General features: G+C 38.8%; 1 protein-coding gene across 1 annotated transcript in view; it reads right to left on the reverse strand.

Moving 5' to 3' along the window:
- LOC133535390 (receptor-type tyrosine-protein phosphatase gamma-like) overlaps positions 1-13368 on the reverse strand; it is a 470092-nt gene that overhangs the window by 370089 nt on the left and 86635 nt on the right. The window contains exon 2 of the mRNA XM_061875204.1: positions 12647-12748. Coding sequence (XP_061731188.1) covers positions 12647-12748 — 102 coding nt within the window. The remainder of the gene's footprint in view (positions 1-12646; positions 12749-13368) is intronic.

The raw sequence follows: 13368 nt of genomic DNA on the forward strand, positions 1-13368 counted from the left end.
CATGTAATAATGCAATAAACAAGGTCTAAAAAAGTAAAATAAGCGGCAACATTTTTTAAATACAACAAATCAATATGATCAAAATTTGTTAACACTATTAACTAGTGAGAGTTGTCCCTAAATTATAGGTATAATTGTTTTGCTTTGCAAAAAACAATATTATTGTGCAAAATAATATAATGACGTCATTTGACACCGCACCAGCCACGCCTCACCACCACAGGTAGACTGCTGTTCTGTGGAACACTGCTTATAAATTATTCAGTAGAATAAATGCCTCAACATAGAATCCCAGATGTTGGAGTCTCTGCACTTAACATGTTTATGAAATAATTAATATTTCCTGCACTGCTTTCCGGGAGCACTGGTTAGTTATTTTCTAGTTCTGTTTTTAGCCTTTGGAAGCTGTAAACACAATTTAACAGAGTGTGTTGTTGGCCTCCTGGGCCCATCTAGTGAGGTGCCCTTTACCAAAGCACATAACCTCCATTTCCCGCTGGACAGCTTTGTTTGCACGGGGGCCTCAGGTGTCCGCTATGAATGTGAAGGGGCTAAACATGAAGCACTACTTTGAAAAAAAAAAAAAAGTGGTTAGCAGTGCCACAAAATGTATTCCTTAGCCAGCAAGCCCACACAACCCGATAAGAAAAGCAAGCATTAGTGCAGCAGTGAGGTCAATCATTCGTTGATCTTCACTTTCATGAGGAATGTTGGAAGACGTTACTGATAATAAATGCTCTACAGCATATTTGTGGTTGTATTTCTTTTTTAAAGCTACATCAATTATAACTGCTGTTGGTACTCTGACACGTCATGCTGGTATAATCTCACATCAAGTCTTCAGTCTTTAAAGGGAAACATTATCACAATTTCTGAAGGGTTAAAACCTATAAAAATCAGTTCCCAGTGGCTTATTTAATTTGTCTAAGTTTTTCTCAAAATTTTACCCATTACGCAATATTCCGAAAACGGCTTCAAAGTGCCGGATTTTTACCGTCGTTATATCCACCCGTCCATTATCCTGTGACGTCACAGCGTGACCACACAGAAACAAACATGGCGGATAGCACAGAAAGGTATAGCGATATTAGCTCAGAGTCAGACTCGGATTTCAGCGCCGTAAGCGATTCAACAGATTACGCATGTATTGAAACGGATGGTTGGAGTATGGAGGCAGGTAGCGAAAATGAAATTGAAGAAGAAACTGAAGCTATTGAGCCATATCACAACAGACAGCCGCACGGGAGGAAGCGAGGACGAATTCGGTGAACGCCTTCTAACCAACGATTGGTATGTGTTTGTTTGGCATTAAATGTGGGTGGATGCAAATATAGCAACAAATGAGGCATAATGATGCAATATGTACATACAGCTAGCCTAAATAGCATGTTAGCATCGATTGATTAGCTTGCAGTCATGCCATGACCAAATATGTCTGATTAGCACACTCCACATAAGTCAATGACATCAACAAAACTCACCTTTGTGCATTCAAGCACAACCTTATAAGTTTGGTGAGACAGAAAAAGAAGTGGCATAAATCATATTCAGGGGGCTTACCTCGCTCGTCTGCGATAAGAGACTGCCGTCGTCCCTGAATAGCTCACACTCAGGCAGATTCAGTGGTGGTCTATTTTCCATTATTGCAGATTTCGTTGACTTTATCGTTGGAAATGCATCTGCTTTGATTGTCGCAGGATATCCACGAGCCATGATGTCTCCAAGGTACGGGAAAACAGTGGAAAAAACGGAAAATAACAGAGCTGATATGACTTGGTGCGTGTAATAAGATTGAGCAAATGGCTGATTGCTTCATGTTGTGACGTCACGGGTGAAAGGTCATCGCTCGACAGGCTATCAATTGAAAGGCGTTTAAATCAGCAAATTCACCCTTTTAGAGTTCAGATATCGGTTAAAAAAACATATGGTCTGTTTTCTGCAACATCAAGGTATATATTGACGCTTACATAGGTCTGGTGATAATGTTCCCCTTTAAACTAAACCTCTGCTCTTGCCCTTTGAAATCTTTACAGAAAAATATCTTAACCCAGTGTTTTTAAACCTTTTTGATCCTAGGCACATTTTTTTCATTAAAAATTCAGAGGCACTCCACCAGCAGAAATCATTGAAAAACCAAACTCAGTTGACAGTAAAAAGTCGTTGTCGCAATTGTTGGATATGACTTTAAACCTTAACCAACAATGTATTGATATAGCTCTTGTCTCAAAGTAGGTGTATTGTCACGACCTGTCAAATCACGCCATTACTTATTTTGATTTTTTTGCTGTTTTCCTGTGTGTAGTGTTTTAGTTCTTGTCTTGCACTCCTATTTTGGTGGCTTTTTCTCTTTTTTTGGTATTTTCCTGTGGCAGTTTAATGTCTTTCTTTGAGCGATATTTCCCGCATCCACTTTGTTTTAGCAATCAAGGATATTTCAGTTGTTTTTATCCTTCTTTGTGGGGACATGACATGTCACATTTGGATGTACATTGTGGATGCCCTCTTTGCTCCACAGTAAGTCTTTGTCGTCATCCAGCATCCTGTTTTTATTTACTTTGTAGCCAGTTCAGTTTTAGTTTCGATCTGCACAGCCTTCCCTAAGATTCAATGCCTTTTCTGAGAGCACTCACCTTTTGTTTATTTTTTGTTTAAGCCTTAGACACCTTTTTACCTGCACGCTGCCTCCCGCTGTTTCCGACATCTGCAAAGCAACTAGCTCTCGGCTGCCACCTACTGATATGGAAGAGTATTTCACGGTTACTCTGCCAAGCTCTAGACAGCACTGACACTCAACAACAACACATAATTTGCAGACTATAACTACTTGTTTGCTAAAAATATTTTTAACACAAATAGGTGAAATTAGATCATCTCCCACGGCACACCAGACTGTATCTTAGGGCACTAGGCACAGTGGTTGAAAAATACTGTCTTAACCTTCCATCAAACACACACCTACGTGCGCACATACACACTGCAGTTACGAAAAACAAACTATGGTTTGTATACGATATATTTGCAGCGTTTTGCACAGATTGCCAATATAATTGTGGCTGTGGAGGTGTGGCTAAAGGTAAATGTCATACATGCATTTACTTTTAAATACAGGTATGACAATTTTTTAACTTTGTTAAATACGTCTATACGTCAGTTAAGGAATATGGGGGACAACCGTTAACTTGTACAACATGTAATGTACGGAGAGTATCAGAAGCATTTCTTCTGATAGAAATATCACAGGTTATATTAACAAACATCTTTGACAATCAAAGCATCAGATTCAGAAATACTTTATTCATCACCGAAGGAAAATTAAAATTTTCAGCACAATCCCATTCAAGATCAGATAAACATTACATGATCGTAACAATCCACATTTTGTGGTATTAATTTGTGAAACTGGTATCTAAACATGGAAGTGTAGCTCTTCCTCTAAATGCTAGTGCTCCTAAAGCAGGAATACAAATTATGTAGTCCAACAAAATACAAAATCTGGCAAGACACCAATAAACTGCAGGTACTGTATTTGTATTTTTCAATAAAGGCCTATTTGTGCTTTTTGTTTTGAGCTGTTTAAGAAGCACATTGCACATATCATTAAAAGAAAATTATTTGTCCTCTCATGGTGTTAAAACTTGAAAAGTATCACTTATTACAGGGTTTCTACATGTATCAGCACATCTAACCTAATATGTTTTAATGCCATTCTATGCCACTTAAAAAAAACGTAACACCCATCTTTGACCGCACGTTAGAGATGCGCGGTTTGCGGTCACAACCGCGGAGTCCGCGGATAAACTGCGGGTCGGGCGGGTGTCATGACGAAAAAATAGATTTTAAATAGATTCGGGGGGGTGGCGGTTGAACCATTTCGGAAATATATATTGTAATAATCCCAGGAATGTAGGCTCATAAAACTTCTTTGTTTGTCTTGTCTTTATTGCACAAGATGTAATACAACCACACAACAGCTCTCATGTCTCTAACGCTTTTCCCGGGACAACTCGAACTCTCACTTCCTGTCGATAACGTCACTTCCCTATCTCTCCCGGAAGTCCCGCACCCCAGCCAAATTCATTGGCTAACACCCCGTAGCCAGCCGCTACATTATACATAGTTAAATGTTATGTTGAAGAGGTTAATTTAGCCTACTGACGTGTATTCATAAATGGTTGATTTATATAGGCTAGTAGGTAAAGTGTTGTACCTGACAACACTTGATGGTACAATCCATATATCATGTCACAGACAACGTCACGCTAACATCAAGTGACACCTCTGATGAAATCTGTAGAAGCAAGGTAGCCCAAACTTGTCAGGTACAACACTTTACCTTACTAGCCTATAGAAATCAACCATTTATAAATAGTTAAATGTTGTTACCCACATACGAAAAACGAGCAGTACTCTTTGAAACAGTATGTAGGCATACTTTTATTTTGAAGTGTCTCGTTTGGTCTGTCGACGGTAGTAAGGAAGCTACTTCCGGGTATGGCCAACGGGGTATTTGTCATTTGTTGGTATTTTACTTGGTAAAATGTTTGATCCACATGCTGTGCATGTTATTATTTTTACGTTTGTAACGTGCTTTATTTATTACAGTTTTCATGGTGAATTTGAAGGGAAAGTAAGCCTTCAAATAAATCAGTTCAAGAAAGCCATTGTGTCTGTGCTATTTGGAGGGAATTACACTTTCTAACCTCACTAATGCCTTGCATTGTCTATATTAGATATATAACAACAGGCGGGTGGCGGGTGGGTGTGGCTTTGATGAAATGTTGGTTCGGGTGGGTGGCGGGTGGATGATGACTTTAGTGATGTGGTTGCGGATGATATAATTGCCTATCAGCGCATCTCTACCGCACGTGGTTATTATACATAGTCAAATATATAGTTGAAATGTTTACATTAACTGTTACTATCTATCTCACAAGAATGTTTCATCTGGGAATGTATATGTATTTATTTATGTTTCTGTGGTAGCATCCAGTGTTCTGACTTTCTGCACGGCCATTCAAAGTGTGCCAATTAAAAGGTTACGCCTGTCAATCATCACACTGTAACTTCGATCACAACTATAAAAGCGGAACTGCACTTAGGCCCTCTAAGTAAACATCCAATTCTGAATTAGTTGATCAATATGACACACCCAGAAGTTTTTATTTTTTGTGCATCTCTTTAAACATGCTGTAAAAAAACAGTAAGGGTATTTCTACTAACAAACTCAGTAGAAACGAATGCTGACCACTAACATTGTACTGCTACTTCAGAACAAGTGCCACTGTGTGTGTGTGAGCTAACTACGAAAAACTGTTAGTCAAAACTCAAACTCTTAATTTTTAAAACAAACAACATAGTTAATGTCTTGTGGAAAATGATTGCAGAAGATGGAAGCACATATATAACATGGAAGGTGAAGTGTTACTGAATCACAAAACCCCGCCACAAGTAAATGAATACATGGGAAACACTGATTTGTGTTCACTTTCACTGTGGTATCTTTTTCGAGGAAGACGAGGCGAGTTCTGATTTCCCACAAGCACTTTGTTTGGCATTAAAAAGCATGTATGCTAACAATAATGAGCAGCAGGAGGGAGGCCAAGAAATACAGCTGTGTTCACATTTGGGCCAACTGCCGCTGTGCAAACATTTGCCAGGAAAGCAGCTAAAATGTTAAGAATTATTTCTTAGTGCAGACCTGTTAAAACCTGAATCAAAAGGTCAAATATTTCAATAATGTTAAATAACCATAAGAAGTGCAACATTGGGGTTTTCTAAGTGTGCCAGCCTTGATGCTGGAATTTAGACAGTCAAAAATAGTTTTAAATACGTCCTAATGGGTACACGGCTGTGCGTGTGTGTGTGTGTGTGTGTGTGTGTGTGTGTGTGTGTGTGTGTGTGTGTGTGTGTGTGTGTGTGTGTGTGTGTGTGTGTGTGTGTGTGTGTAACCCTAATCCGCACAGGAGTACTAAGGACTTGATTTTTATTGCGCTCCAACTGCAAAAAAATGATGGGAACAAAATCAGGAAAATGATTGCCAAGATACCTGTGGTGGTGGAAGTGGGCTTAGGGGCTTGGTCATCATGACATCATCGTATATAAATTGCATAATTTTTTGTCATACATATTTTTTCTTTGAAAAAATTAAAAACGTTTGCTACTGCACTCCAAGAACAATTTTAGAAGATTAAAATAAAAATAAAATGTTATGAAACACACTGTGCTTTTCTTATTCCACTTAAATAAAATTGTAAAGGGTACTTTATTACATATAGCCTGCCATAATCTAGCATTAGGTTAGAGTATAAGAGTTTATTGACATTGTATTAAATGCTTCATGATTTATCGTTGCCACTCTTGGTCTGTGCTTTGAGACAATAAAATCATTACTAAATACTAAAAACAATATGGCTAAAAGTACACAAATAGGACGTTTAGCAGGTAAAACATACATTTTAATGCAATGTGGCGAGGCATGTTTTAAAGCAGCACTTGCACAGCTTGCAGCATGGCGCTTCCATGTTTAAAGTGTCAGTTTCATCAGTAGCTTGAAGCACAAATACCTCCATATTGTGCTCTGTGCAACCTTCTTTATTAACTAATAGAAATGCATTTTTTGCCATTCTTCGTCTCCACGCTGTTTTGCTTGTATGTGCAGCATACATCATGAGCCTCAGTTCTGTATGTCACCACCGCACGGCAGCATGCGAATGGAAAAAAGTACCAGTATTTTTCAAAGGCAGTATAGTATCATTTTTAATTCATTAGTGTAGCGATACTTTGTTAGCATAGGTATACCATACAACCCTGATAGGCTATATAAATCCATTCATACGACTTACCGGTGTAAAGTGTTTGTTTGTTATTGAGTTTCATTTTGCCATGATCTTAAACACACGTGCATAAAGTGAAAGGGGATTGGTTGAGAATAGAGAAGTGTGTGCACTTGTTAGAATTGGGCCGGTAGTTAGCAAAAGATTTGCAATAAAAATGTAAAATAGCGTCAGACTTTGTGTGACTTCTTCTGGAAGCTACAATACATTATATTACTTTAATTTGTTTTCACACAAAAAAACAACAACTAATTTTTAAGGTGTTGTAGCTTTTATATTGCCGTGGCGGTGTGCCACCATCGAATACATCAAGAGAAAACCCTGCATAAATTTCATAGACCTCACCAAAGCATTCGACCCTTAGAGCCATCAAACTCTCTAGCTGGTTCTAGCAAAGATTGGCTGCCCAGTCAAGTACATTTGGGTATTAAGACTACTTCACAACAACATGTTAGCCACCATTCTCGTTTGGAGTGGAAATCAAACAGAACCCTGAAACATTCCACACTGGAGTCAAGCAGGGCTGTGTGATAGCTCCCACCCTTTTCTCCATCCTCATCTCTGTCATCCTATTTCTTTCTGTAAAACAACTGCCAGAAGGAGTCAAAAACCTGTACAGGACTGACAGTAAACTATTCAATACAAACAGATGCTGGGAAAAGTGCAGAACCACCACCACGTCCATCATTGATTGGCAGTACGCCGATGATAATGCCCTTGTAGCCCATTCAGAAACAGACTTAAAGCTGCTTCTGAATACCTTTTGCCACAGCTCTCAACATTACAAAATCTCAAATCCTCTACCAGCCACATTTCAAAACACCTACTCCTGTTTCGCCACCACATATTTCAGTTGAGAATACTAGACTAGAAAACATGGAACACTTGACTTACTCCGGGAGCTTGCGGTCATTCAAGGCAAACATTGACAAGAAAGTACACCAATGCCTCAGCTCTGCCATTAAGTCTTTTTGGAGGCTGAGAAAAAAGGGTCTTTTAAAATCATGGCATCCAAGCCTGGACACAAATTCTGGTTTACAAAGCTCACCCAACTGTATGGATCAGAATGCTGGACCACATACAGCAGGCCCTTCAAGGCGCTAGAGGCATACCACTAGAGATGCCTCAGGAAAATCCGCAAGATTACCTGGGGGAATAAACGCACTAACATCAGCATCTTGTAAGAAGCCAAATTTCCCACAATTTCCCACCATCACTGTACCAGACCTGGACTAAAACCAAATTTTGCCCTACGATATATTGACCGACAATTTATTGCTAATAAACGATAAAACAGCAATTATTTTTTTAGACTAAATTAACCACTGACAATACATAATTGTCACGTTGGGGCTTTCGCAGCTTACTGCGGGGTCATTCTCCCAGGAATGCAGACAGTCTAATCCGGACAAGGCGTGCAGGTGAACACATGATTTATTCCTCAAGAAATCAAAGGAGTACAAAAACAGAAAGCGAGCGGATCGCACTTGAAGCTAAACTAACACTTAGCATAGACTATGGACAAGAAAAACTTACTATGACAAGTTATTGTAGCAAACAATGCCGCCAGGCCGACTGACTGGCGAAGGCAAGCTTAAATAATGCCTCTGATTAGTGCTCGGGTAGCAGGTGAGCACTAATCAGAGACAGGTGAACACAATCAGCAACCACGGCAACCAATAAAAACTCAGAGGTGCACGAACAGGAACTAAAGGAGGCTAAAACTAACAGATAATACAAAACATGATCCGGACCATGGATCATGACAATAATAATAATGTAAGTATATCCTTTCAAATGCAATTACCTGTATTTATGATATATTTGAATATCGTAATTGAAATGTAAACGTTTAAATACCAAGTTGAATAAAACAAATGGATACAACATAAAATATATTTTGTCTGTACGCAAAAATTTGCACTTGAATAAAAAAAATCACAACAAAATCAATAAATCTCTGTTGAGGAGGAGTTGGGAGACCCTCAAATATACACAACCAAAACAATAACATAAACGGCTGAATAAAGTAATTTCGACCAAAATAATCATGGTTATTAGGGTGTGGTAAAAAATCGATTCAAATTTGAATCGCGATCCTCACGTTGTGTGATTCAGAATCGATTCTCTTTTTTTTTTTTTAATCGATTTTTTTTTATCAATCCAACAAAACAATACACAGCAATACCATAACAATGCAATCCAATTCCAAAACTAAACCTGAACCATCAACACTCAGAACTGCAATAAAAAGAGCAATTGAGAGAAAACACAAACACAACACAGAACAAACCTAAAGTAGTGAAACAAAAATGAATATTATCAACAACAGTATCAATATTAGTTATAATTTCATCATAGCAGTGTTCAAAAATCCCTCATTGACATCATTAGACATTTCTAAAGATAAAAAAAAGAACAATAGTGTCACAGTGGCTTACACTTGCATCACATCACATAAGCTTGACAACACAATATTTTCACAAAGATAAAATAAGTCATATTCTAGGTTCGTTTAATAGTTAAAACAAATTTACATTATTGCAATCAGTTGATAAAACATTGTCCTTTACAATTCTAAAAGCTTTTTACAAAAATCTACTACTCTGCTATAATGTCAGCAGACTGGGGTAGATCCTGCTGAAATCCGAATGTATTGAATGAATAGAGAATCGTTTTTGAAATAGGAAAAGTATCGTTTTTGAATTGAGAATCGCGTTGAATCGAAAAAAAAAACGATTTATAATCAAATCGCGACCTCAAGAATCGATATTGAATCGAATCGTGGGACACCCAAAGATTCACAGCCCTAATGGTCATTATCATCACCGTGGAATTTTGCGGAAATGTGATTAAAAAGTACTTATACACACTAAAATAGTTTAACCAAGTTGTATTTTTTTTTTTTTTATTAAAATAAATTGACACAAACTTTTTGGCAGAGGAAACATTAAATATTGTACTGGCTTCATAACAGCTATATTATTTTTATGTATGTGTTTGAATATGTTTATCTTTTATTGAAAATTGTAAAGGATGATGAGTTTTTTCACTTCCGGTTTATGTGACGTTACATGAGTTTACTTTCAGTTGAATGGAGTTAGTTTGTGTGTGTCTGTTTCAACCTAGGCCCTGCGATGAGGGGGCGACTTGTCCAGGGTGTACGCCGCCTTCCGCCCAATTGTAGCTGAGATAGGCGCCAGCGCCCCCCGCGACCCCAAAAAGGGAATTAGCGGTAGAAAATGGATTGATAGATGTTTCAATTTGACACTGTGGAGTTTATCAATAACTTTGTGCAAAAACAAAACATCGTTTGTTGAATGTGAATACTGTAGCTCAGTTGTTTGAACAGTCATGTGTTTGTAGATTGGGGAATGAAGTTTAGTAACGGGGAAAGATGTTAATGTGAAATGAAGTGAATTATATTTACCGTATTTCCTTGAATAGCCGCTGGGGCGCTAATTAATTTAAAACCTCTTCTCACTCTTGCGCTTATTCAAGGCATGCGGTTAAAGTAAGCAGGCGCTAATCATTTTAAAACCTCTTCTCACCTCTGCGCTTACCAACGGCATCCAGTAAAAAATTGAGTGTGATATAAAAAAAAAAAAAATTATAAAAACTTATTTTGCAGCCGCAGCCCGGTGGTTGGGGACCACTGCTCTACAACATGTCATCGCACCCACGTTTACACCATGCTATCTGCGTGCCGGTAGGACGCATGCATTTCGCTGCTTCTCATACGAGATTGCAAGCATACTTGCTCAACAGCCATACCATTTACACTGATGGTTGTGATATAATAAACAAACTCTTACTAATATGCGCCACACTCTGTGAACCCTAACCAAACAAGAATAACAAACACATTTCTGGAGAACAATGGCTCTGTAACACATTATAAACGCAACATTAGAATTACCCAGAATCCAATGCATCCATGACTCTTGGCTATATTATACACGCGCACCCAATCCCGCCTACCTCAACCGACGCACAGAGAGGGGGTGGTGGTGGGGTGGGGGGGTGGGGTGTGTGTGGGGGGGGGGGGGGGGGGTAGTTTGGTGCTAGCGGGTTTGTAATATAGCCAAGAGTCATGGATGCATTGGAATTCTGGGTGATTCTTATGTTGCGTTTATAATGTGTTACAGAGCCAATGTTCTCCAGAAATGTGTTTGTTATTCTTGTTTGGTTAGGGTTCACAGAGTGTGGCGCCTATTAGTAAGAGTGTTAAAATTGTTTTATATCACAACCACTAGTGGGATCTGTATGGCTGTGGAATAAGACACCTGGTTTACACACAGTAAAAGCAAAAAAAAAACTCCCCCATTTTGAAAATGACGGCAGGGTAAGTGTCACTCGTAACGTCACGAAATTGACCGGACGGTAAAAGTAACCATGTGCTAATAAATTTGGGAAGCGAGTTTGACCCGGCAGTAATTCAAGGCAGGCGCGTATTACATGCCTGGCGGCTAATCAAGGAAATACGGTACATAGCGCTTTTTCTCTCTAGTGACTCAAAGCGCTTTACATAGTGAAACCCAATATCTAAGTTACATTCAAACCAGTGTGGGTGGCACTGGGAGCATGTGGGTAAAGTGTCTTGCCCAAGGACACAACGGCAGTGACTAGGATGGCTGTAGCGGGGATCGAACCTGCAACCCTCAAGTTGCTGGCACGGCCACTCTACCAACCGAGCTATACCACCCCGTCTGTTGTTTACATGTTAGCATTTAAGTTAGCCAGCAAGCTACTACCAGTCTGACCGTCCGCATCAAAGTGCATTTGAAGGGCATTTCTTTGATCATTTCAATTTAACACGGTAACACTAACCATCAGGTGATTTAAAGTGGTTATCTTTAGTAGTGTTTATTTGTACTGCAAACGTCCGCAGCCACAGAAACTGATGCAAAATAGTTGTCCGAACACACAAATTAATTTTAAAAAACTCAAACTTCGATATGAACTTAAGAGCCGTGGCCCTGCCTCTCCTCACAAAGTCAAAGAAGCTTAATGAAGGACAAGATAATTCACCTTCTTCTTTTCATTCCGTTGGGGCACAAATGCGTGCAGCTGCTGAAACTGATGAAAAGCGAGAATGCTCATGAAGCATGCGCATGGAGATTTATCGACGCTGGAGAACTTACCGACTTAATTTTCATTTATCAACGGTTAATTGACTCATCAAGTTTTGGCATGCCTGATTTTCGCCTCTCAACAAAACAAGTACTACACTTCCAGTTCCTGAAAGGAAAGCGTGCCCCAGGAAAACAAAAGAAAAGGTTTAAGGGCAATATCAAAACAAATGTCAAAAAGTGCCACAAAGATCCTAAGGCCTGGGAGACCACATCAACCAACAAGTTGGCCTGGAGACAGCTTGTCCGAGATGGAGCTGCACAATATAACAATCTCCACTGGGCTGAAGAAGACAAGCGCAGACGCATACAGCATCCATCAAAAAGGCACTACCTAAATCCACCTCTCTCATTGCCCACTCTGCAACAAAGTATATATATATATATATATATATTGTTTGTGAGAGTATTATTACACATATACATTTGTATTATACGTATTACACATATGTACATACATACATATAATTTATATGTATAAATATATATTATATACACATACATACATATATATATACATACATATATATATATATATATATATACACACATACATATATACACACACACACACACATATATGTATGTATATACAGTATATATATATACATATATATATATATATATATATATATATATAAAGATATAAGAAGATAATAAAAAGTGAAATTAGAACTTTACCTGAGTAGGACCAGTACAAGTCCCCAGCTGCTCTTCTCTCCCTCATTAGACCAGCACTCCCATGATGCCTTGCTCCTGCGTAGTGAAGTTGCCCATCCGAAACTATGGGAAAATAAATGTTATTTAGTCGGGTGTTTTTATAATAACCCTATATAGTAAGAACAGTGAAGTAGTCAAATGTTAATGTTGTGCTATGCCAGTGGGTTGTAAATGCAACACAATCATAGAATTCTAAAAGCTATTCATGCTTGGAATTTGATATTACTGTGTAAGTATTATATCAGCTGGAAATTGCAACAACTCCCAGCATGGATGATATCCCTAGAGGAAGATGATGATCAAAATACACTTCACCCCATCGTTTTCTCCTTAGGAACAAGGAATGCTAGAACAAGCAAGACACGCGTGCCAGTGGGAGAGAGGAAAACAACTCTTGCTCTCAGTCCAGTAAGCATCGTTTGACACAAAGCCTGAATGGCTGCCAATGATCATCACCATCAAGACCTGCACAAAACAAGATTTGCCAGCCTGCAGAGCTTGGGATGTGTGCTGCATCCAGCAGTTAGTAAATATTACACATCCATTTCAACAGCAGTTGGGCTGCAACTCAGAACCTTGAATCCAACATTTCATCGTTTGACTTGGACAACCAAGTGATCAATTCTTGGCAGAAGAAACATGACCTTTTCCTTGGTTTCGGCCTGCACATGTGCAGTAACATG

The sequence above is a fragment of the Nerophis ophidion genome, linkage group LG16 (assembly GCF_033978795.1).
Source record: "Nerophis ophidion isolate RoL-2023_Sa linkage group LG16, RoL_Noph_v1.0, whole genome shotgun sequence".
NCBI lineage: Eukaryota > Metazoa > Chordata > Actinopteri > Syngnathiformes > Syngnathidae > Nerophis > Nerophis ophidion.